At 43.6% G+C, this 24,571-nt stretch overlaps 1 protein-coding gene across 1 annotated transcript in view; it reads left to right on the top strand.

The window, feature by feature from the left end:
- KTN1 (kinectin 1) overlaps nucleotides 1-24,571 on the top strand; it is a 77,774-nt gene that overhangs the window by 52,686 nt on the left and 517 nt on the right. Inside the window, exons 22-43 of the mRNA XM_074909192.1 lie at nucleotides 448-538; nucleotides 701-769; nucleotides 2,398-2,435; nucleotides 3,110-3,200; nucleotides 3,309-3,386; nucleotides 4,276-4,313; nucleotides 5,350-5,440; nucleotides 5,544-5,612; nucleotides 6,028-6,065; nucleotides 6,999-7,089; nucleotides 9,126-9,212; nucleotides 11,062-11,151; nucleotides 12,250-12,330; nucleotides 12,784-12,873; nucleotides 12,963-13,055; nucleotides 14,390-14,461; nucleotides 14,913-14,996; nucleotides 15,191-15,274; nucleotides 17,640-17,723; nucleotides 19,049-19,141; nucleotides 20,341-20,354; nucleotides 23,806-23,912. Coding sequence (XP_074765293.1) covers nucleotides 448-538; nucleotides 701-769; nucleotides 2,398-2,435; nucleotides 3,110-3,200; nucleotides 3,309-3,386; nucleotides 4,276-4,313; nucleotides 5,350-5,440; nucleotides 5,544-5,612; nucleotides 6,028-6,065; nucleotides 6,999-7,089; nucleotides 9,126-9,212; nucleotides 11,062-11,151; nucleotides 12,250-12,330; nucleotides 12,784-12,873; nucleotides 12,963-13,055; nucleotides 14,390-14,461; nucleotides 14,913-14,996; nucleotides 15,191-15,274; nucleotides 17,640-17,723; nucleotides 19,049-19,141; nucleotides 20,341-20,354; nucleotides 23,806-23,912 — 1,673 coding nt within the window. The remainder of the gene's footprint in view (nucleotides 1-447; nucleotides 539-700; nucleotides 770-2,397; nucleotides 2,436-3,109; nucleotides 3,201-3,308; nucleotides 3,387-4,275; nucleotides 4,314-5,349; nucleotides 5,441-5,543; nucleotides 5,613-6,027; nucleotides 6,066-6,998; nucleotides 7,090-9,125; nucleotides 9,213-11,061; nucleotides 11,152-12,249; nucleotides 12,331-12,783; nucleotides 12,874-12,962; nucleotides 13,056-14,389; nucleotides 14,462-14,912; nucleotides 14,997-15,190; nucleotides 15,275-17,639; nucleotides 17,724-19,048; nucleotides 19,142-20,340; nucleotides 20,355-23,805; nucleotides 23,913-24,571) is intronic.

The following is a 24,571-nucleotide window of genomic DNA, read 5'->3' as shown; positions in this document are numbered from 1 at the left end:
TGCTTCTCTGCTAAGCAATTAACTTCATAAGCCTAACTTTGACTAGATGAGGCATTGCGCTGAATTGTCGGATAATTGTTTTTCTTCAGTAGGCATTCTGAAAGGGGTGAGCTTCTTCACTCTCTGTGTGGATATTTGAAGTTGATAAATACTTGGCTGGAATGTCCAGTGAATGCTGAAGTTAAGTGTGTGTCATTCCAGGGACTATAGATACCTTCAGTTGCATTTTTAGACAGTAGTTGTTTCTATTTAGCATGTGAACTACTGGTTATATAAAGCCAGCTTGTTCTGCACTATTCCCAGTCTTATTCCTCCTGTTTGTTTCTCCTGCTTGGTCCCACTGTGATCCCAGAGGCTGGTGATGTGGTAACAGAACCAAAGATTGTGTATTTGCTCAAATAGCACATTTGTTCAGCCAGCTGATATTGCTCCTTTGCTCTTTTTAAGGATCCATGAGAAGGATGGAAAAATAAAGTCAGTGGAAGAACTCCTACAAGCTGAAATCCTCAAAGTAGCAAACAAGGAGAAGACCGTTCAGGTATCTATCTCTACAATACCTGCCTGCCTTTGTGTGTCTATGCCACCGACTACCATTTATTTGTTACTGCATGGCATTCTGTAGTGATGAATTTGTAGCATCCATTTTTGTGGCGTTTTTGTGTTTCCATTGTCCAATCCTGTCTGTTTTGTCATTGAAAAGGCTTTGACACAGGAAATAGAGGCTCTGAAAGAAGAAGTAGGAAATTCCCAGCTTGAGATGGAAAAACAGGTAAAATACCTTAGTGCCAGAAGTGTGAAACAGCCTTGCCTGCTCACTCATTTCTGTTCTAGTGTTTTCTTTCACTGGTGAATGTCATTGGGAAAGGGAACTTTTCAATGGTAGAGCTACACTATTCCTGAATATAAAGCTCTAAATATGTAGTATAACTACTGCTGTTCTTCAGAAATCACATTCCTCTGGATGCCTGAGCTTTTTGGACTTTTAGTATGAAATTTGGCAAGAATTGCTATAACTTAAAGCATTGTAGCTCTGGCTGGGCCTATTGCATACTGTTCCTGTGGTAAACATGAAACCCTGGGACATGCTTTGAGTCTGGCAACTCAGAAATCTCAAGGGCTGAAGGTGCTTCTCCATTTCTGTGTAGCTAGAACAATACTACAGGCCCAAATAGTGTCTGGTTTCCAGGTAAATCTCAGCCTGTTTTCTTTCCAGTGTCCAAAGAAAGCCTATTTTTGGCAGTGTAGGTTTTACTCTAGCTCTCAGGAATGCAGAAATGGAGGAGTATTGGCTTTTTTGGCATGTTTGCTGCCTAGCATCCAAAACAGCGGGAACCCACGTTTCCTTAGGGAGCCCATTCTGCAGGCAGCTTAATCCATCGTGCTGTCGGGAAGCTTGCTTGCTTGTTTGTGTGGGGTGTGTGGATTGTTTTTTTTGGTCTGCACTCTTTTTTTGTTTGTTTTGTTTTGTGGTGGGGGTTTTTTGTTGTTTTTCAGTCTTTCTAGCTACATTCCAACATGTCACCTCCTTTTCTTCTTTCCTTAGTGTTAAAGTTTTTGTCCTTTTTAGGCAAAGCTTCAGAGATTGTGTTTCCGTCTTGGGTTTTTCCTCCAAAGCAAATTCCCAGGAACTGGAGGAATTGCTTGTGTGTGTTTCCTTCCCTGGAACTGACACAGAGCCCAGAACAAAATGCAGTTTAGAGTTGTTGTCTCTGGAGAGCTACATGTGAGGGATTCTTGCTCCAAAGGTGGTATATTTTGCACCTTTTGGTCTCCTGCAAGCAGAATATTTTTTTGGGAATGTCTGAAACTCCTGCCATGTTGTGGTAGAGGACTAAACTAAGCTGTCTGGACAGCCAGTATCTACACAGCCACTGTCAGGCTTTTATACAAAATTCAAAGGAAATATTCTTACTAAATCTCGTTTCTTCAATCCATGTTCAGTCTTAGAATTGGAATTTAAGGGAGTGCTGACATTGCAGAGAGCATCTGAAAAGCACTTGCTTGTGCAAAGGTCGAAATGACCAGGGATGATCTCTGATTTGAGCTGCAGCTGCTAGTGAGATGGTTGTCATCATCAGTGTCTGCTTCTTCCTCTGTCTCTCGTGGTGGAAGGGTGCTCCAGTGGGCCTGCTTGTGTTCCCATTTGCACAATTTTCTTTTCTGCTCAGGATGTCACATTTTAAATGTGGAGAAAGTAAATAGTGGAGACACTTGCCTTCTCATAATTTATTTTCCCACCAAAAAAAAAAGTGTGGTTGTGCTTACATCATTGTAACAAATGGTGCTTGTTTTAATAATGTCTAATGAGTTTCCCCTGTTTCTGCCTAGAGCAGTTTATAGCATTTATATGTCTTTTTTCCATGTGCATTGAACTGAAGTACTGATTATTTTCTTTAGGTGTCGATTACATCACAAGTCAAAGAACTTCAGACTCTGTAAGTACAGTTGTTAACATGTCTGATCTGCCCTGTGCACCCCTTGCTTCCCCGCTCCAGTCTATTTTAACTTAAAATGATCTTGCCTTGTGTTTGTGCTTCACTGAAATGATCCAGGCTATTAGCACTGATCTTAGTAGACGTGTGTCCTTATTAGAAATACTTGGTCCTGTCTGAGACAGCAAACAAGTTGAAGTGTTGCATGGCTTCATGAGTCCCAATTAAACTATAAGGGATTAAATTCAAGTCAGGATGGGAGGATATAGGCAAGTCACTATGGCAAACTTACTTTGGAAATATCTGTGCCATAGCTGGCTGGGTAAGTGAGAATTTAGCCACTGTGGTCATCAGTCCCTCGTGTCCCCAATTGGGAAGGGGGAAGAAAATATTTTTAGATGAGGAGAGCACATGTGTGTGTAATTCCTGCAATATATGTCAGTGCAGACTTTGTCTGCTTTCACTTAATGAGAAGTACCATTGATCAAGGGCTTCTCCTGCTAATCCAGACTGCAGGGGAAGTGTTCACATGTTGGTTTTTAGTGGGTGAATTGTGTTTGTGCCATTGATCGCATATGCTGCTTTTGTTATGTGCTGCAAAGCACAGGATGTCTCTTTTCCAGATGGATAAAAGAGCAAGGGTTTATGCTGTGTCTGTGTGTGTTTTAATTGTACAGGTTGAAGGGGAAGGAAAAGCAGGTGAAAACCATGGAGGCCTTATTGGAAGAGAAGGAGAAAGAGATTGTTAAGAAAGGAGAATGGCTGCAGGTAGGCTTCCTTGGTATTCTAGAGGGAAATATGTTCTGTTGCAATATTTCTGGCTGTGGAAAAGTTATGTTTACAGTTCTAAACTTGCTTTTTTCTATTTGTCCAAAGGGTCAGAAGGATACTATTGCACAACTAACCAGTAAAGTTCAGGAGTTAGAACAACAGAACCTGCAACAGCTCCAGCAGGTACGGCCTGCAGAGTGGATGTGGTTTGGGAATGCTACTGCATTGAACTGGAAGATGTTGGTTTTGTCCTCTACCTCTCGCAAAGGGTTTGCATTGGTTTCAACCTACAGAGCTGTTTTAAATCCTATTTGGCTAAACTGGCAGTCTACAGTGCAGAGTTCAGCTGTGTTCATCTGAAACGGGTTTTACATGGATGACGGGTTCTGAGAGCTTTTTTTTAACCTGGATGGTACAGTGCGTGATGAATAGCTTTGGTCTGAAAACTTTGAAGCTCATAGATGGAATCACAGCTGTCTCATAGGTAGCTCCTTGCCAGACTGAAGTAGCATCTCTGCAGGGCTGTGGTCATGAAGAAACTCTTGCTGTAACTGAATGTAACAGCTGCTCTTGGAGTGGTCAGACTTTGCTGTGGTTTCTTCCTGCCTTTATCTGTTGCAGAAGCTGCAACTGGGTGGAATATTTTTGCTTTTTAGTTCCTGCACTGGACTTGAGGACAGGCAACTGGACATCCTTGAAGCCAGGTGTTACTTAATGGAAGAGTTTTTCCAGTGAGGTGGTATTCCAGCTCAGCTGTGATTTTTGCCGATGATAAAGGGGAGAAACTTCAGTTGCACTTTTGTTTTGGGTGGATGTCTAGACAGGAATTTATCCCAGGGGAAAGGTGGAACGGAGAGAAATTGGCTGGTGTGAAGTTTGGGATGCTTGGTGTAAGCTGTGCTCCTGAAATCCATCATACTTAGATATTCTTGGAGCAATGTCTGATGCGAAATTCCTGGTATTTTTTGGCGAGTATCTTGCAAGCCGTGTGGTGCCCCTGCTCGTGCAAAGAGTGGCTGTTAATTTGAAAGCTTTACCGTGCCATCAAGTTGAGAATTATTTTGTTTTTCAGTTACCTGCTGCATCCCAAGTCCAGGAGTTGGAGAGCCTGTGAGTATGCTTAGTAGCAGTTTCTCAAGCGCCTGCTGATAATATGCATTCAGTGCTGGCGCTTATCTTAAATTGGAATGTATGAATTGGTTTCAAGAATTTTATGGGCTTTGCTAAAATAAGCTGTTAGTGCTGATGGACGTACACCAGCCAGCACGTCTGCTGCTGTGTATAATAGCAAGCGTCTGGCGTCCCTGCCTGGCGTGCCTAAGTAGTAGTGCTCATACACTTTGTGAAAGTGAATGATCGCCCAGGGCTCTACTAACTAGTGAAATTGCTGCTACTTCTTGTGTCTAGTGATAATTTCTCCTTCTGTTTAGCATGTTTAAAAGAGTGTGGATTTTAAGTGCGTGTGGCTGAGTCGGTAAAAGCAATGAACAGATACAGTTTGCCATTTTCAGTCTGAGATGCAATAGCCAATTCTCCAGCTCCTGTTTTATGGAGAAATGCTGCCAGACTTTCCTCTGTTTTGACTCTGCTTTGTCTGGCTGCTCTAAGTCAGAAGAAGGTTGTATGAACCTGTGCCAAAAAGGGCTCTGTCTTCAAAGCAGCTTGTGTAACGTGCTGCCCTCCCAGCAGAGCTCCTGTATAGCCAGAACTTGGTACCTAAGGCAGCCTCACCTTTAGGAGACTGTCCCTGGCACCTTCACATCCAGCTGGCTTGTAGGATTTGCTCAGGTGATCAGTTGCTTCTCTCCCACTTTGGCTCTGAATGGTGTTGAGATCAGCTATGACTAAATGTGTTTGCTGATTGACATATGAAACAAATAGCTTGCTTCAGGCCAGTTCTTAGCAGGTAAGTGTTTGCAATACATGTTGTCGTAGCTGGCATGTATTTTTGTTAGCTTTCTTGGTTTGGAGCCATAGTGCAATGGTTTCTTCTATGTGTGTGTGTTCTCCTTTTGGCTGATTGTTATATATAACATACAAAAGATATTTATCTTCTGCTGCTGAAAACTGTCCCAGCTAGGGCGTCCATCCCTTTTTAGCATAAATTCTTACCCCTTTTTTCTTTCTTTCTAAACCATCTCTTCAGGTTGAAAGGGGAAGAAGAACAAATGAAGAAGTTGAAAGCTGTGGTGGAAGAAAAAGAGAGAGAAATTGCAAGCCAAGTAAAACAGCTGCAGGTAGAGTTTTGGTAGAAATGCTTTGTGTTGTAAGGAGTGTGTGTGTTTTGTGAGTGTGTATCTATATGTATACACGTGTCTGTATTGCCTCTTCTCTCAACAGGACGTGCAAAAGGAAAATGAATCTTTTAAAGTTCAACTTCAAGAATTAAAGCAGGAGAATTGCAAACAGGTACAGCTTCCAATTACTGAGTGAAGTCGAAGGGGGTGGTGGTAGCTTGTCTGGGTGGCATGGAAAACCAGTAGTCGTATTGACCACTAAAATCCTGGGGCAGCTTTGGGGTCGTATTGCACAAAGCCAGCTTTTCTGGCGGTTGCATATCTTTTCCTTTTTCCCTTTATCGTGTGAGTTTGCAGCCTCGTGCTCTACCTTATGCCTGCTGTGTTCTCACCTAGCTTTCCACCCCTGTCTTTACACGGTGTATCACAGCCCGGCTTCTGGCCGAAGGACGCTGGTCAGGACTCTCTTGGAGGCCAAGAGTGCAGCTGCTTAGTGTTGCAGCAGTGTCTGGTTAACAAGGCAGCTCATGCCCCCTGCACCAGTCTTTGCTGATCTGCTCCTAATGAGTTTCTGATCTGTTTATTAGGCATCTTTGGCTGTCCAAAGTGAGGAGCTTCTGCAAGTGTGAGTACTGCCAGAAGTTGCATGCAGTAAATAAGCACTTCATGTCACTTATCGCTCAGGAAATTTAAAAGATGAAATAAATGCCAAATGTACAATATCAGTGTGTGAGAAGTGGCCAGTAAAACCAGATCTTTACTGTCTAATAAAACTTGAACGTAGAAATTCAGCTCACACTAATAATTCTCAGCTGCAGTCTTCTGCAGACAGTGCTTGCAATATGTTGTGCCCACAATGTAAGCAAGTCATGATTGATTTAATTTTAAATGCATGCCAGCTCAGCTGTATGTCTGAAGAGTTAAATGTTGGTGTTTCAAGCAAAAGTGACAGGCTTTTTTCTTGGAACTTCATCTTAGTAGAGGGTTGTTCATATTATAAAATAATCTGGCGGAAATCTCTTCCGAGGGAAAATCTCAGGGGTAAAAATGTGTTGAAACATAAAGCTGAAGCACACTAAAGAACTAAGTGGGAGCTAATGCCATACCGGCTTATATTGTGCTACATAAATTGCCACTGTCATGCATTTTTGGCTGCCTGATTTATTTTTCTTTTAAGTTAAATGACTTATAAATTGTGGACTAGGTGCCTGAAAAAGAATGCTTTTATCCAGCAGGCAGTGCCTGTTCCGTGGCGTTGTACTAGTGTGGGCTGGCTGACTTATCCTCGTCTAATGTGTTGCCTTTCTGTGGCCTTGGTAAATGTGTGCAGATGCCTGTTGTAGGCAAACAACAGCTTTACAACGGGCTTTGCTCTGGCAGCCCGCAGTTCACAGAGCAGTAGGAAGCAAGTGGTGCTGCCAAGTCAGTGAGAGCAGCTTTTCAAAGAGTGTGTTGCTGGAAGGGAAGGCACGTTAGTGTATGTGAAGGGGTGTCAGTGCTTCAATTGAAACTTTTAGAATGTCTCCTGACTTGTTCGTGGTTCTTTTTGCTAATTCAGGGTTGCAGGGAAAGAGAAGGAAATCGCCAGTCTCCAAAATGAGCTCGCCTCTCAGAGAAATGCTTTTGAGCAACAGAGGAAAAAGAACAACGTAAGGAAATTCTTCCCCAACGCCCCCAAAAACCCCAACAACCTAAACCCCAAAGAACAGCCAAACCTGTGTGCGCTGTACTCCTCAATGCCTAAGGCATTCTGCAGAGGACATGTTTCTGACAGTTGTTTGCTGTATTGTGTCCCCTGGACACACTCCTCTCTTCTTGGGAGTGACTAAACATACCTCATTTTACTGCTCCAGGCTTTGTGAGCTCTTGGACAACTTGCTGATTTGATGAGAGAGAGGAGACTTGCTGGTGGGGGACACATCCTGTAGCAAGTTCTCAGATTGGGAATTAAGTTTTGTTAGCCCTGTTCAGAAACACGTCCTTTGCCAGGGGAAGAAGAGGGAGTTTGGGGAGGGAGGGTGGGAGGCTGAAAGGGAACTCTGACCAAGTTACGGTCCTTGTGTGTGGACATGGGAGGAGGCATTACCTTTAGGGCTCTCGGGTCTGGCTCTTGCCATTCCTAAGAGCGACTAATCCCGATCTTCTGAAGGAGGTGAAGGACAGTGAGCCTTCCTTTACAGCAGCTGCTGCTGATGCAGTGTGAGTTGTTTGGTGGAAGTAAAGATTGTATCTTCCATCACAGAGCTGTGAAGTTACCTCCTTGTTGTACATCACCTGTGGAGGGCAAGAGAATGGCATCTTCCAAGTCGTATGGAAGAAAGTTGTTAAAATATAGGGTTTTTAGCTCACCTGTCTCTCCTTGATAGCCTATAAAGTCCAATGAATACTGTGCAATAAGCTTTATTGCTTAAAAGTGGGACAGTGTAAGGAAGATGCACCAGGAAAATACTGAGGATGTGAGCTTTTGAGCAAATAGTGTTGCTTAAGAGCTGAAATAAAGTAGAGGGAAAGTAGTTGAGTAGTCTCAGGAGACAGATGAGCTGGAATGGTAGAGCATAGGCATGCCTGTTTCCTGGGGAATTGCAAGGTCTAAGTACCCTTTGTGGTGCAGGCAGAAATCTGGCTACTGCTGAAGGCAGATCATGCCTGTAGATCCCAGCTTTCCACATCACAATTTTATCCAATCTTGTTCCTATATCCTGTGAAACAGCCCTTAGGATAGCAGGCAAGTGGAAGTGGTTAAGTAAAAAATAGTGCTAGGATTTGGATGCCACTTTGGTGAATTAAAAAAAAATACTACTTTTCAGAAAGATTGCTCTGAGGGGGGGGGGGGGGGGGGGGCGGGGAATCTAAATCCCAAGCACTGTAATCTCCCTGCAAGGCCCACCATCCTTCCTAGATAAGAACTGTGAGGCTCTTTTTATAAGAGCTCTGAGCCTCCTAACTGAGCTTGCACGTTGACATCTTGTGGAGTACACGTTTGATGACCTCGCCAAGAAAGATGCAGGAGCGCAGCACGGCGCGGTGATGTTCCCATGCGGATCTGGGGCGTGCTCCCCCCTGCTGAGATCCCAGAACCTCCCAGGAGGGCTGGTGAGCAGCAAACCAGTTTTCTTTGGGTCCAGTGGAGAGAGCTGCCTGGGTGAATGCTGCGAACCAAGGCCCTGAGCTTTGTGTTTATAGAATCAGCCCTGGCATAGTAGGTTTGGGCTGAGGCAAGCTAAATCTGGTTGCAAGATCAGGGGCATCAATGTGTACACCTCCATGTATACTGGGGTCCATGCTGGGTTCTGCAGTGCGACATGCCTAACACTCTGTTGTGTAATCTGTGGTTTGGTGTCTGTGTTCCTCACTACTTTTGAAAACTTCCCTCTTTCTTCTTACAAGTGCAGTCAAAGTGTGGGGTCGCTGTAGCGATACGCTCTGCAGTAACACTTGGATCAGTTTTGGACAGGGGGGCACGTTGGGCAGAAATTGGCATTTTTTTTCCCCCTTTTCATTCAAACTCTTTGAACATCACACTTGTTTTTGCTAGTGTATGTCATCCTACCCAGCAAAATCATCTTGCAGTAACCAGCATTTAAATGCAAATGGTGGAATGTAATGCAAAATATATCTCTGAAGTAAAAGCGGAAACAGTTTGAATATTGGCTGAACTGAAATCATTCTTTCTAAAAATGATTAGGACCTTCGGGAGAAAAACTGGAAAGCAATGGAAGCATTGGCATCAACTGAAAAATTGCTGCAGGACAAAGTGAACAAGACTGCCAAGGTTGTAATGTTAACTGCTAGAAATGATGCGTTAAGCTAGAAGCAGATCTGCAGCTGGTTTTTTTAAATGAAATGGAGGCATTTAACTTTTACTGCAATTTAAATAGTCTGTTCTGAGTGATCATTCATATACTCTCACCTCTGCTTCTTCCTGTTGTCTTTAGGTTTCTTTTATTTGTTTTTTTAATCCTTAGTTTGTGGGCATGCTGACTTTTGATTTCTGTTCGCATAATTGTTAGAGCTGTTGTGAACCGTTTTTTCTTTGTGGGGAGCTCTAGAATAAAAACTGTGCGGGTGAGCAACCTGCTTTCATCTACTGGGCTTTCACTGTGCTTGAATAAATTTTATTGGACCTGTGAAGAACTAGATTATTATTTAAAAACCTGGGAATTTCTCAGTAGAATGGTGTCACCGCAGCTGTGAATTCTGTCCTTGAAAGCGTATGAAGCTCGACAGGTCCCGTCAGAGCCAATGTTCAAAATTATACGGGGTGTGAATTGCTCTGAAAGGAGCTTGGGTTTGCTAGGAGCCTGATCTTGTGTTAATTGTCACCATGCAGATTTTTTTTTTTTTTTTTTTTTTTTAAAAAAAGGGCATTAAAATAAAGCCACAAGTCAGGTAGCTAGAAGCAGAGGAGCTCCAGTTTGGGGTTGTGCGTCTGTGTTTTGGAGATGTCTCCGCTCAGCCCCGCGTTCAGACAAGTTGTGTACCTGCTTTTGCTGTGTGCTAACGCTTGCTTGCTTTCTCTTGCAGTCGGAAGACTTCATCAAACAGCCATTTGCCACTTCTCAGTGGTTCCTAAATTGCTGAAAACTAACACGCTTAGCACAGCTTCACAACCTAATGTCTCCTGTCCGTTTCTGTCTCTGAATCTCAACCTACTTATGCCACCGATCTCTTGCAGCAGAGGAACTCAGAGCAGCAAGGCGCAGTAACACTGATGTCCAAGAGAAAAAAACCAAACCCAAACACTAGCAAAGGATTTTTGCTGAAAGCTGCCTTCTGCATAGGGTTTCAGGCTTTCTACATTTAAACTTACATGGGAGCCTGAGCGTCCTATGGCTAAATTAAACCAATCTGCCACAAGCACAGCAAGCAAACTGCCTGTGGCTGGTTTGCTTTTAATGTTAAATAAATGGAATGATAGATCTGTGGTGCCTTTGGCTCTGTGTATGTATATCTGCAGAGCAATGACAAAGAAAACCTTGAGATTGTCACACAGCTCTAATAATTATTTCCCATTGCATCCAAGCTTGGGGAAGGAGGATGTAAGGGTTTCCCTCTTGAGTACTTAAACGGTAATATTTAGAAGATACAGTCTTGCTTTCTTGGCCTGGTTCAAATGTGCATTAACACAAAGTTTCCTTTTGACTTTAATTCTCTGTTTTTGATGTGGTGATGTTAATCTATGGTGATGTTTTTTCCACCTAAAACTGTTTAAAATAAGTACAGATTTTAAAAAAACGAAAATGTTGATTGACCAAACTTCTTGGGTTTGGGATCGCTCAACTTTGAGTGGCAGGGTTGGTGTGATCTGTGGATGCAGTTACTCAGCACGGTGTAGTTTGTGTTGTGAACAAGTGAATGATGGTGTAATTTCTGTGCAAACAGGCTAGATTGGAGGAAGAAAATAAAAGCTTAAGCACAAACAAATGTGAAGGCCAAATTCTGAAGCAATTCAGTGTCAATTTTTGAAGCAATTTACTGGCAATTTTAAAGACTACAGTGCCTTTCTCACTTAAAAAAATGACTTTTGGGGTTAAATAAGTTACTCTAGGCATAGAAGAGGCTATTTGCCAGGTCTGTGGAGCATGTTGCCCAGTTTCACATGAGCCCTTCTCTTGGTTTAGGAGAAGCAGCAGCATTTGGAAGCTGCCGAGGTGGAGACACGTGAGCTACTCCAGAAGCTATTCCCTAAAGTTTCTCTTCCTTCTAATGTGGTAAGAGAAGGGACTTTTCCTACCCTACTGCTGGGGGCTGGAGAGCTATGGTCCTGCTGTGCTGGGCAGTCTGCAGTGGTTCCCCACAGTCCCCTCTGCCCCAAGGCTTTTGCAGTGGGACATGAGTATCTTCTGCTGGTAATACCTGTACTTGCCAGCAGCAGAGAGGCAAAGCTTCAGACTGTTACTTGAAGAAAAGTGTTAAAACAAGGAAAAGTTATCTTTTTTTCCTAACCATCCCAGCATCTGATTCATCTGCTTGTGTTATCTTATGTCTAACCAAGATAATAAATTTTAAGGTTGTCTGTATGTTTGCTCACTGTCTGGTGTGATGGGGATCCATATCTTCCCTGGCAATTATGCAGATAAGGGCTGGCTCCCCTTTCTGAAGGGACTGTGCTGCCTCAGTGACAGTTAATACAGTTCAGGAGGGTTTGTTTCATTCCCAAAGTTCCAGTGAAAACCACCAATTTCCACTTGTTTGTTCTTGGGGGCTTTCAGTTGTTCATGAGAGAAGTGCGTTGGGTTCGTGTGGTTCGTATTGTGTGAATGATGGGAAGTGAGGGTGGAAAAATGGCATCTTTGTTTCATTTGTAATGTCTAGAGGTTTTAAATATTCATATTTAAAATTATTCTCAAATACGCTAAAATCAGTCTTCTTATGAACTAGAAATAGTCTTTAAAAGACTGTTTCTGTAAGGTTATAAAACAGTGTTAGTGAGGTCCATAGAATTACATAGCAAGCATCTGTTTTAACTGCTCAGGGATTTTGACAAAGATTCCCTTAAGTCTTGAAATACTCTTTGTAGAGCCCTGACGCTTGTGGGGAGACCTCTGTCACCCAGTTGTATTTCAGCACTTCCGAGCCCCTGTGAACTGTGTGTGTCTCACAACCTCACACTCCTGGATTGCTGCCCGCCGACTGTCAGCTCGGCTGCCTGCAGTACTAGCTCAACAACTGCTGCCAGGCTTTGTGTTAGCTCTGGGGAATTAGGAGACTGAAACACAGCTATGTAAGCCTGCAGTTGGGAGGCAAATGTCCTGAAGATAGATTTATTCGGGTTATTCTCAGCTTTAACCGAATACTTTTCCCAACAGAGCCACAGTGAATGGATATGTGGGTTTGAAAAGATGGCTAAAGAATACTTGAGAGAGGCTTCGGGATCTGAAGATGTCAAGGTAGGCACAAATGGTGGATAGCTTCCTTGTGTATGGCACGTGACATTTGCTGGTATAAATCTTGCAAATTGTGCTCTGGATTGTGAAGTTCAAATCGGTGAACAGGTGACAAGGAAATCGTTTTATGCATGTTCGCATCTTGTAAATCAAAAATGTCTTTGCATCTTTGGAAAGGGCCTCGTCGAATTGTTCGTTGAAATTCAAAATCTCAGTTCTCTTTTGCAAGTCGTTTGTTTTCAGGTAACTCGGGGTTAGTGCAGTAACACACATGAAGGTTGCAATGGAGTATTGAGAGCTGTAGGTGAACATTTCACTTGCTGCTGATGTCTTTGGGTTAGAAAGCCAGTCCTGCCTGTCTGAACAACCATCGTGCCTGTTGAGCTAAGATAAATAATAGAAGTCAAACCTGCCAGCTGCGACGTAACTCATCTGGTCCCTTTTCTCCTTTGCCAGGCCATGGAGCAGAAGTTGAAGGAGGCCGAGGAAATGCACGTACTGCTGCAACTGGAGTGTGAGAAATACAAATCGGTTCTGGCGGAGACGGTGAGCAGGATGTCTGGTCGCCTGTGCCTTGTGATGTTGCAAGCTGCCTTTCTTCTGCTGAACGCTTTCAAACCCTGCTCTCTTCTTAGGAGGGGATTTTACAAAGGCTACAGAGGAGTGTGGAAGAGGAAGAAAGCAAATGGAAGATAAAAGTTGAAGAATCACAGAAGGAACTTAAACAGGTATTTCTGAAGATCTGCTTTTTGCGGCAGCCAGGCGGTTTCTGCCTGAAGTCGCAGAGTGTGTCTGAGTGCTGTGAAGGCAGGTGTGGAACAGCCCTGGCTGCCTGGTTTGATCTGTGTGTGACCAGTGCACAAAGAAGGTGAAGCCTGCAACCAGTATAATAGGAATAATCCCTTCTTATAACAATAGTATTTCTGGTGCTCTGACACTTAGTTTCATGCTAAGAGTAATTCTTGTTTTTTCGAGGAACATATTTCCATTTAAACTAAAAAGTGGAGGAATAGTCACACGAGTCTAAAGACATCAGCTATTCTTGTTGCCATCTTTAGAGAAGCAAGAACAAACGAACAGCACAGGTATAAGGTCTTTGACCACTATGACAAGCCTGTGTCACAGTCTTTGGCAGGTGGTGCAGGAGGCAGCCAAATAGCACATAGTAATAGTAGTATTAATGCTGATGGGATAAGAAGCCAAAGATTCAGGAATGTATATGTGTCCTATTAATGTGCCCAGGAATAGATATTTTTCTGATCCTAGCAACTCTGACCATATTTCTGTTAAGTACCTCTTTTTTTCAAAGTCCAGACTCTTTATGCTAAAATATAAGCATCATATACTCACAGCAATTTTTTGGAAGCTGTTAAAATGCTGCTTAATCCATTACGGTCAACTAATTACACTTGAAATTGGCTGCAAAGCTTTCCTTTTTAGGAAGGCTCTGTTGATAGCAAAAGTGGTAAGAAAAAAGCCTTTTATGTTTCTTTCCTAATCTAGAATTAAAGTAGGTCAAAGTGCTTTTTTTGAAAGAAATTATTTCCAAAGTGGTTCTGCTTAGTAAATTTGAGTGCCAGAGTATGAGCCTGGAGCAAACAGATAGATGGTTTATAAACATCTTGTTTGAGGAGCTTATAAAAGGCTGTCAGATCTTGAACTATAGATGTGCTACCATCTGCTGCACTTATGCAGCCTCTAATAAGGCTAAATATGCTGGGTTTGGTTACGTATAGTACATGGATGGAGATGGTCTTCCTTGTCTAGGAAAGGTATTTCCTTTACCATCGCCAACAGACAACTGGCTTAGTCCTTATATTCCAATCTTTTGGGCATCTAGGCTCTAAAAGTCAAAGAATTTCTTACGTTGGGAGAAGTAGGAAAGGTGTTCTAATGGAGACTCAGTATATTGAATTATTTGAGTGAGCATCTTATTTTATTTGTTCACTGTGATTTCATCCTGAATATGTTTAAATCAAAGAAGCAAGCTTGTCTGTATATGGAGAGTTTGTCTTAAACCAACCCGACTAAATGATATATTTCTTTTTCTTGAAAACTGCAGATGCGTTCTTCAGTCGTTTCTTTGGAGCATGAGGTAGAGAGGTTAAAGGAAGAAATCAAAGAAGTTGAAACTGTACGTGCAGGTGGTTTTTTTTGTCTTTGAAGCTTTCTGTTACTTAAACATGATTTAAACTTACGCTGTAAGTCTGGACTTCTAGGACTTCTCTCCTGCAAGTAATGCAGCCTGTGCTGCAGTTTAAACTGAATCTTTTGGCCAGTGTTTTTGAGAAGCAGAGAAGCTGGGTATTGGAAATTGTCCTGGTTTTTACTTCTTACTTGCTCACTGGGCTCCTTCTTGTGAGACTGAGCAGTTTACTGCTAGTTGATGATCTTGGGCTTGATGCTTTTTCTTTTTTTGTCATTTAAGTTGACAGTTTAAATCTGTGCTGTGCAATCACCGGATTTGAAATGCTCTCTAAACGTGAAATATTTGACAGAAATTTATAACTAATTATAAATTGAGAAAATGATATTGCAAGAAAGCATTAAAAATGTCTGTTTTAACTCTGTTTTTCTGTTTCTAGCTTAAAAAAGAGAGAGAACATTTGGAAAGTGAACTAGAAAAGGCAGAAATAGAACGATCTACTTATGTTTCAGAAGTCAGAGAGGTAAAGATCATTGACCAAACTGTGCTTTTTCTTTTGGTTACCAGTTGGCTGGCAAACTAATCTAATGCTTAGCCCCTGTGGCTGAGGAGTTTATATGCTTGTGACCTTAGGGTAGAGCGGCACACTAATAACTGAGCAGAAGAAAAGTGGGCATCCTAAGGAGACAAATCCTAAAACTCTAAACTTCATTTCAGCTCAAAGATCTGTTGACTGAATTGCAGAAAAAACTTGATGATTCATATTCTGAAGCAGTAAGACAGAATGAAGAGTTAAATTTGGTAAGAAGCTTGTTCTCTGCTGGGCACAAACTAGGCTCCCAGCATACTTATGAAGCGGAGACTTATTTCAAATCCTGTCTGTTCTGCTAACCTCTTCAGCTTGATATTTTTGTCCATTGCAATCATTTATGTAGTCGTGACTTTTACAATTTGTCTCTTTCTCTGCTCCTAACAATAGCATGTCTGGTTCTTAAGACTTTTTCCAAAGTCTATAAGACTTTCATTCCTGAAACTCCTTAAGAATCAATGTTTTACAGTGTAGATGTACACAACAGCAAATATAATGTCCTTGAAGCAACAGAAATTGTGCTCATATTGGTTTAACCTGGGGATTATTCTCTGGTTGTTTTTTTTTTTCCAAAGCTTTTGAGGGTGCAGCTGTGGTATCCATGCTCTGACTGTACAGAACCTTTTCCATCCTCCTCTGTATGTACAGAAATTGGCCAAAACCAACGTTAGATTAATTCAGAGTATCCAGCCTCAGCAGCTGGCATCCTGATGTGGCTGAACAGCTGTGCTGGCTTGGTGCATGCACTGTGTTTGTCTAGAAATGCTCTCCAGTCAATAATGCTCCTGTACCAGGTTTTCTCAAGAAGGAGTTGTATTAACCGAGGCCAGACAGATAGAGCCAAAGATGCATGGTTTTCCAGTTTGAGCCCTTTCACTTCTCACTTGTTTAAGTGACATATTTTTTAAAGCTGCAGGAGCAGTCAGATCCTTCCTCTGCTTGCGTTGAACTTTCTTGCTTTTGGGTCAGAATTGAGGAAGGTTGACTCTGTCACCATGTCTTTGTGGGGTTTTAGAGTAATTGATGGAACAACCTCTCCTGACAAGCTGAGCTGCTGATCTCACCGGGATGCTGCCACTAATGTAACTGGGTTAAAATAGTTGATTTTTAAAAAAACCCACCACAATAACAGTCTGCTTAAGTTAATAGTATGCTTGGCAAGTCTAGTACAGCATTGCTTAGCATCCTGCCTCAGCAATCAAAGCCTCTCGTTTTGAAAGCAAGGGAAATGGGAATTGAATGCGTATCTTAGAGTTAATCAGTAAACGCCAACCTCTTGAATATAAGAGGCAACAATCTATTATGTCTGTAACAACAAAAGCTTAAAAAGCTGAGCTCCCTGCTAGGGCAGCTTGACTCTGCAATCTGATGATGCTGTGCTGGTAGGAGCGTGAGGAGGTGGTAAACAGCTGCCTTCATGCAAATGGCTCAGGAATGCTGTCCAGTGTGTACGAGGGGTTTTTGCAGTAGGAAGGAGGCTGAGGAATAGAAATGATGGGACTTCAATATACATTTCCCACTGATATATAAGGTGAGCAAGGAGAGAAGCTGAAACCGCAGAGGAGCACAACAGTGCTTCCCCAAAATGTAGAAAACCAGCATCCCTCAGTCCAGGTGCTCTAAAGCTGGGGGAATCTTCCAAGGGTGAGACAAATATAATGTGTAGGTTTGGAATCAGTGAGAATTCAGGGCTCTGAGTAGCCTATTGTTCAGTTCTTTAATCCCCTGCTGGCTCCCAAGAAGATTGACAGCAGGAATAGTGAACATTAGCACAGTGCACTTCAGAGGCACAAATCCAACAAAATTGGCACTCGAGCTTCTTGTTAGCACTCCTATTTGAGGCTCAAGCCTTAAGTGCTGTGTCTGGTTCTGTATGCTGTGTTGAAGAGCAATCGAAATATTCTTTAAAAAATGTTTATATCCTCTGGAAGGCTGTAGTTTAAGGGCAGCCAGTACAAAGTATTCATCCCTCTTGACTGAAATAGTTTCACTTTTTTTGGATTGAATCTAAACACAATCGACAACTTAATACACCCCTGTCAGTGATTCATGCCTTAATGTGACATTAACAGACTGGTTGAGTCAACACAGTTGTAATAAGTGGTGCTTTATTAAGATGACAAGTAGAGCTTTTTAGTTTATTCAGCAGTAAAGTGACTGTTTAGCCTGAATTAGGAAGATGACAATCTACATTTTTACATATTTGCTGTGAATTAAGTTGAAGTCTGGGCTGACTTTTGTGATAAGAGTGCTGGAGAGACTTATGTACTGTCAGTATTGTTAATATTCCCACTGGCAATAGAGTTTAGAAGTTGAAAACACTTGTAATGAAGCTGATGTCTTTCCTTCTGTAGTTTCCATTCTTTAAATTTATCTTTACAGATGAAGTCTCTCTTCCTTGACTGTCCTTGTAAAGCTCATCATACATGTTGACTAATCCAGTGTGTGCAGTAATTGTTAGTAATCTTACTCCCTTTGCAGTCAGTATGCACCGGGTTAATCCGTGGGACAGACAAATGAAATCTGTGTGTGTGTGTGTGTGAGGGAAAACTGATTTTCTTTGTTACTATTTTGCAGCTGAAAACACAGCTAAATGAGACACTATCAAAACTCAAAGTTGATCAAAATGAGAGACAGAAGGTAGCTGGTGACTTGCCCAAGGTAAGCAGAGACCCTCACCAGTTGCAGATCTAGGTATGATCAAACCACTCAAGATCTCTAGTTTCTCAGTGCTGGAAAACCTGGTGACTTGAGGGTCTCGAGGAGGCTGCCTGCCTGCTGGGGTGTCTCACTTCCCTCACTGGTTCCCCAGGTGACTGGGACAGTGGGTGTAAGAGCTCATGTAAGATACCTGCATGTCTGAAATGATAAAAAGGCAACTAGCAGGTCTGTTTAATCTTTGAAGAGTCTCTTCTTCATGATAATTTTATGCCAGTGGGAACAAGTGGTTATTTGGGGCTGACAAATAATTATTTAAAGAAACCCAGCCTAATGAAAAGCCCATTCCACAGCCCTGCACCCACACCACAGCCTGAAGCTTTTAAATCCAGTCTCAAATGACAGTGGTTACAAGTGGTTTACAAGCCATCTGCCCATTTGCACGTGGTTACAAATCGGCTATAACCCAGGAGACTGCAAATCTTTAAAGTTAGCTCTGCGCAAGCTTGATGAGACAAGCAGGTGGGTTACCTCTGCTCTTCCTCAATGGCTGCTCTTGCAAGATAGATTAGAGTGAGAAATCTTTGAGCCTGAGAGGTCTCAGTGCTGTCTGTCACCCCAGAAACACACCTCTCACGGGAGAATTGATAAATGGAGACAAGAATAGCCTGCAGAGTGGTTGAGCTCTGGCTCCAGGCTGTGTATATAACACCATGTTCCTCCTGCAGTAGATGCATACTAAGGAAATTGGGCTGAATTCTTGCAGGGCTGTGGTGGGGGGAGTTGTTGGTGGGGCAGGTCTTGGCCTGGAACCGGGACAGATGACCACAAAATCCCTGCCAGGAGGTGAGAAGGTAAAGGAGACCTACTGTAAGAAGGTGTTTAAAACATGTTGCTCAGGACAATTCTATTGGATGTTGACATATGAAACGACCTGTGCTGATGTCCATGGTTCATGATATATTCTGTATAAATGCAGATCTATGATTAGGCTTTTGGAGACCTGCCAGCTCTGCTACTCTTGCGCAACATTTTTTCCTGCACAATTTTTGCCTAATAACTTGACATGAGACTATTAAAGCTTCCCTGTAGAATTGCTCTCAAAACGCAGGCAGGCTGACATGCAACATGCTGATTGTAAGGAGACATGTCAATCTTGGCAAATGTGGTGGTCCCCTGAGCAAATCTGGCATAAAACAGATTTCCTTCTGAACAATATTTTATCTCCGTCTCTAGTGCTCTTGCAGGGATGGGGGTTTGCTTCTCAGCCTTTGCTAATTGTTGTGCCTCCCCTGTTTGTGTGGTTTTGTTGCTTTTTTCCCCTACAGGCCCAGGAGTCTTTGGCGTCTCTTGAGAGAGAAATTGGAAAAGTTGTTGGTGATGCCAATGTTATTGAAAACAGCGATGTTTGCACAGAGTCGGTGAGTGTTTCTTTTGAGCCTGTGCTCAGGGGCAATGCAAATCTCGTGCAGATATGAACTTTGGGAAGTGAGGTCCAGCACAGGAACAGGATCTCTGCTGCTGATGGTAAATGAAGGCTTGATGAAACTGCCTGTCCTACAGCTTGTCAGGGTGGTATCCTGGAGCTGTATCCCAAGGGAGTTGTGCTGTCATCTGGATCCTGGCTGATCCCATGGCTCGGATTTGCAAGGAGGAAGAGGAGAGATTCTGGACGTGAGATTCCAGTGGGTTTGGTTTGGGCAAGAGTGGACAGATCCCCAGACTTCTCCCTTCAAGAAGGGAAGCTAAAAATAAATCTGCTGATAACTAAATGAGCTTAAAGCAGTAACTGTTGCGTTGGCACTTGCTGACATCTCTAACGCCAAAGGTGGTGGGCAGTTTTGCACATCCTGTAACACCAAGGCAGAGAATATCTCTTGCCAGAACATTGACTCCTCTGGGCCTCTGTAGCTGTGGGCAAGAGCCTGTCCTTAGCCACTGGTAGGTGCCAGAGTTCAACTTCAGCTGGTCCTGGCTCCTGGGAATTTGTGCTGACCTTGATGTGGTCCAGCAGCAGAATCTTGCTAGCCTGAGCTTCTGTAAGCAAGAGACTTGAGCACTGCCTCATGCTGTGGGTGGGAGGCTCTCCAGACCGGTGGTGGTTTTTTATATCCTTCGGTAATGGCATTGCAGTCACAGGGTCTGGAATTGGGTGGGCTCTGTCTGGGGTGGCCTGTTTTCACGCTTGGAGGTAACTCCCGTGAGCCTGTGGGTTCCTGCTAGCACAGATGATTGCTGAACTGCTTGTGTAGCTCATACTCCTGAGTGTTGGCCCTGAAAAAGACACCATGTGTACAAGTGGTTGAGTTGTGGCTTAGTAACTGGGCTTCTCCATCTCCGGAAACTAGAGCTTTCACACCAGCTTCAAAATAGCTTCAGCACAGCTTTCTGGAAGGCAGTTGGGAAGGGGAAGGCTAAAGCAGATGCCTTCCCAGCACGTTTTACACAGCTAAGTGGTGTCAGTGGAACACATTACCCATTTTCTTCTTGTGAGTAGAGTGGAAGGAAACACTGTCATTTGAGGGGGAGAGGAGCACTTGCTGATAGGACAAATAATTCCCATCAACTTCTTTTTAGTTCCCGAGAGTAAGCAGCTTCATCAGCTGTGAGAGGAAGCTAGGAGTCTTCTGAGGAGTACTGTAGAAAATTCTTTGCCTTTGTAGCTGTCAGCAGAAGTGAGATGGCTTTCCCAGAGCGATCAGTCACGGAGACCACGGATGTCCCAACCCTGGGGGCTAGCAGGGATGGTAGCTCTGTCCAGCCCTCTCCTGTGTTGCCAGCCAGAGGCCAGTCGGTGATGGTGACAATCAGGTGTTCTGTGTCCCTGTCTGCAGCAGGCTGGAGGAGAAGAGCCCTCCTCAAGCCAATGCCAAACTGTGTCCTCTCTGCTGTGCCTTCATGGCTTATCCAAGTGGTACATCAGAATGCCGATTCTGTCAGCTGTGGCATTTTGGGGCTGGTCACACTGTGAGCCCTCCTGAGCCAGGTGTCATTAGATGTGCCCTGTGGTGGCCTGAATATGCTGGTTTGATTTAACTGCTTAAGCTTTAACTTGTGTAACCCCCCTGGCTCATGCATCACTCCGCTTTAGCAGCGTGGGCACATTGTGGAACGCTAACCAGCTTTCCTCCAGAATATCCGTCGTTTTATTCTGAAGAGGAGTGTGGAAAAACAGTTCTAATAAACCTGTAATTAAGCCTTCGTTAGTTAAAAATACATTAATTGTCTAAACAGCTCTCTTGACAGGTAGCCATTGGCAGAGGCTAGAATTAGAACGTTTTCTTTATCTTCTTCACCAAGCTCTTTTTGCTGCCTTTTTTTTTTAGGGAAAAAAAAAAAGCTGTCTCCCCAGAAGCCTAAAAACCTGGCTTAAAATAGCTCTGAGATTAAAAAAAGAAACTCTTCCAGCCACTTCCACCTAGCAACAGTGACTCTTTTTTTAAGAAGGACCTGAAAACACATGCTCAAAAATGAGCATATTTGTTCCTTCTGCGTACTGGAACCAACCCACAAAATTGAGAAATGATGCTTGTGTAAACCCTCAAACGCATTCTCTGTGTTTTCTTTAGACTCCTTTTCTTCCTATTTAAAAATAGACCATTTAGTTTTTCTAATCAGCTTCCTTGTCAGTTATGGGACTAGATGATGACTAAAGGGTGCCTTTTAGTATGCTTTAAGGCAGTAATTTATATTCAGCGCTTGCTTAGGCAGTAAACTTACTTTGAGGCTTATATGAAATCAAATGTGCTTTCCCCCCTAGCCCAAATCTAAGTATAAAAATTATCACTGAAAATGAGAAGTGATGCACCTGTAGAGCACAGTGGAGGGGAATCTTTTCAGTTCAGCACCTGTCTTAGCTACCAGGTCTGTGATCACAGGGGGTTCACCACTACCATCCTCTTCTTCCTCTCTTCATCCCCATATTCCAAAGATGTGCTTTCCCCTGAGTCACGGAGAGCGTGGGGTTGGGGCACAGCAAGGACTGCCTAAGGCAGCCTTGTATCCTGGGTTAGCAGAAGCTGCAGTCTGACTGTGGTGAGCCCAAATCCCTCAGGAGCTGGTCAGGATTGGCCCCAGGAGGGTTGGGGATGTGTCTATAATTCATGAGTAAACACTGCCTGAGATTAGTGAAGCCACAAAACAGAAGAGAGAGGAAGCAAATAAGGGAGAGAAAAGCTCTTTCCAGAGATGAGAGTGAATTGAAAAGCTCCTTCATTGCTTCTGCTCGTGTAGTGGTTTCTGTGCTAATGCACATGCACTTTCATACCCGGCACTGTCGGTCGGTGCTGCGATTCATTCGTTTTCTGGGATGATAATTGCATTTGCCTTTATGCTTTCATCAGTCTGGTCTAATGGAAGGTGTCCCTGCCCACGGCATGGAGGGGTGGAACTAGATGATCTTTAAGGTCCCTTCCAACCCAAACCATTCTATGATTAATCTGTATGGGATTGTGAAGCGAAGTCTCCGTCTTGACAGATCTGATTTTCTACTTTAATTAAGGGTAAAATAGGTTAAGGCTACCCTAATACAAATTCCCAATGATTTTCTACAGTAGAAAAATATTTACCAGTTTCACTCAAGTAAGAGCTTTGTAATATATGGCTTTGTTCTCTTGCTGGAGCTCGGAGTAGTTTCTGTAATGGTGCAGGTGGTTGAGTTTGATTTACTGCTCGCTCTGCGTTACAGCAAGTCTAGCAGCGTTTCCAGCCAAATGGGAGCTGGGAAAGTGGCCTTCACTGAACTCACTCTAATTTCCGTGAAACTCTAGGGAGAGATTTGCAACAGCATTATGCATCAGTCTCATTCTGTTAGTAAAACCACTTTCAGTTGGAGCGGGGTTGGCCGACGCTGAGCGCTTGCAAACACCTCTGTGCTCGTGTTGAGAATTGGGTACTTCTGTATTGCTGACACCAAAGCAGAGTTGCTTATTTTTAGCTGTTGAAATTGGAAGGGAAAGCTCTCCTACAGGTTATCTTCCCGTCCGTATTATGAGCTGAATAAGGAGTAGTGATGTGTGTGTTTTAGGTGTGGAGTTCTTTGTACGTCTCTGGAGGAGCTAATCAATAAAGATAATGAAACAGTGATTATATCACTGTTAGCTCAGCAAGGCTGACTTTGAGGAGGAGGGCACGCAAGAGGGGAAGAGTCCATTTCCAGTTGTGACACTTCCCTGTTAATAAACTGTTGAACTCCTTAAAAAAAAAAAAAGGCACTTATTTTTCTTTACAAAAGCAAGCTCAGCATTTTCATTTCAGCGCAGGAAGCCGGTTTTCTAGCCCTCGGTAGCTTTATTTTTGTCCTTTGGTGTTGAGTGGTGCTTAGACTGCTTTGTGAAGCCCTCCTCCAAGTGCAGGTGTGACTGGCAAGCAGGAATTTCCCCGGGGCTTGGAGCGGCGGGTGACCCCGTGGGCTGGCTGGCAGGCAGCGTGTCCTGAGCCTGGGCAGGACTGTCAGCGCTGCGCTCTGCCGGGGGAAAGGTGTGAATCTCCAGCCAGCAGCTTCAAATGGTTTCACAGCTTGGAGCTGCTTTGTGCTTGGGTATTACGTACCGCTGAGGGCACCACCCCACAAACCCTCCTACAGACCAAGCCCTTGGTGGGCCAGCAGCCTTGTTGTCGCAGCTGTGGGGGTCAGAAGTCATCCCTCCCGCTGGGCGCACCGTCGCTGCGCTGAGCAGCCTGTGTTATCAACCACGGGCTCTCATCCACGTGGGGTTTGCGGGCTCCGGGGATCATAAATTCTGAGGCTGGATCAGCCATGGTTATGAGCACAATTCCTGGAAGCAGCGAGTAAGTGGACTCCTGGGCAGGGAGGGTGGGAGCTAGAGGTCAGCGATGCTCTTGTCGGCGTTCGGTGAGTGCAGGTAATTCCTTGGAACAGGAAACAGCTTCTTGACTTTGAACCATGTTCTCTTTAAATGTGGCCATAACCCTCTGACTTACGAGAATTGTTCCCGTCTGCACAAGGAGTTGTAATTTTGTACGGAGGATCTAATTCTAGGCTTTCTTGGTAATTAGATTGTAAATGAGTTTTTAATGATTTTTTTTTTTTTTCCTACTTCTTCCAGGAATTGACTGATAAAAGACTAAATGTGGCGGGGAATCTTAACCAGGATGTAGGTCATCTCAAGAAGCTGCTCGTGTCAGTAAGCCAAATGCTGTCAAAGGGACGAGAACACTACCAGCTAGTAGGTAGGTGTGGCTGGTGGCCGTCTACTTGAACTGGTGGGTGGCTGTCAGGAAGGACACCGCTCTGTGATGGTGGGACCCTGTTCAGATTTGGCAAGTCAGGTGTCAAAATCTGAGACTTTATGTGCAAATCACGAAAAGATTTAGTAGGCACTGAATTTGTTTCTTTCTGGACCCATACTTCAGTTAGCCGGGGCTGATCTTGCATCCCACGTCCCTCTCTTGGCATGTAACTCTCTCGTCCCTTCCCCTACCTGCTGCTTCACGCAGCAGGTTTTCCCAGAGTTTGGTTCTTCGGGTGCCTGTGACTTATTTCCTTCATCCCAGCTAAATATTTACACTTCAGTGCTCTGATTGCTTTGGGATGGAGGATGTAACATAACCCCCTGGGCTTTCGCTGAGCTCGCAGCAGCGGCTTGCTGTGGTCACGGGGATGCGAGTGTCTGAAGCATCAGTCTGGCATGAACTCTTCATCCAATTATAGATGCATGAACAAGGCTTTTATATTAATATACAGCCAGCTGGGAAACCTGGGCCTTTGTGGTTGACTTGATCATGCTGGTAGACTTCTTAAATGACCCAAAGTTAGCTAATGGTCAGATAAACTCGAGACACTAAACTTCCTCAGGAAGCCTCTGCTCTGAGCCGGGTCTAAAGGCGGC

This window comes from Athene noctua, chromosome 6 (assembly GCF_965140245.1).
Source record: "Athene noctua chromosome 6, bAthNoc1.hap1.1, whole genome shotgun sequence".
Taxonomy (NCBI): Eukaryota; Metazoa; Chordata; class Aves; order Strigiformes; family Strigidae; genus Athene; species Athene noctua.
Note: the sequence above shows the minus strand (reverse complement) of the source record. Positions and strands in the feature narration are given on the sequence as shown.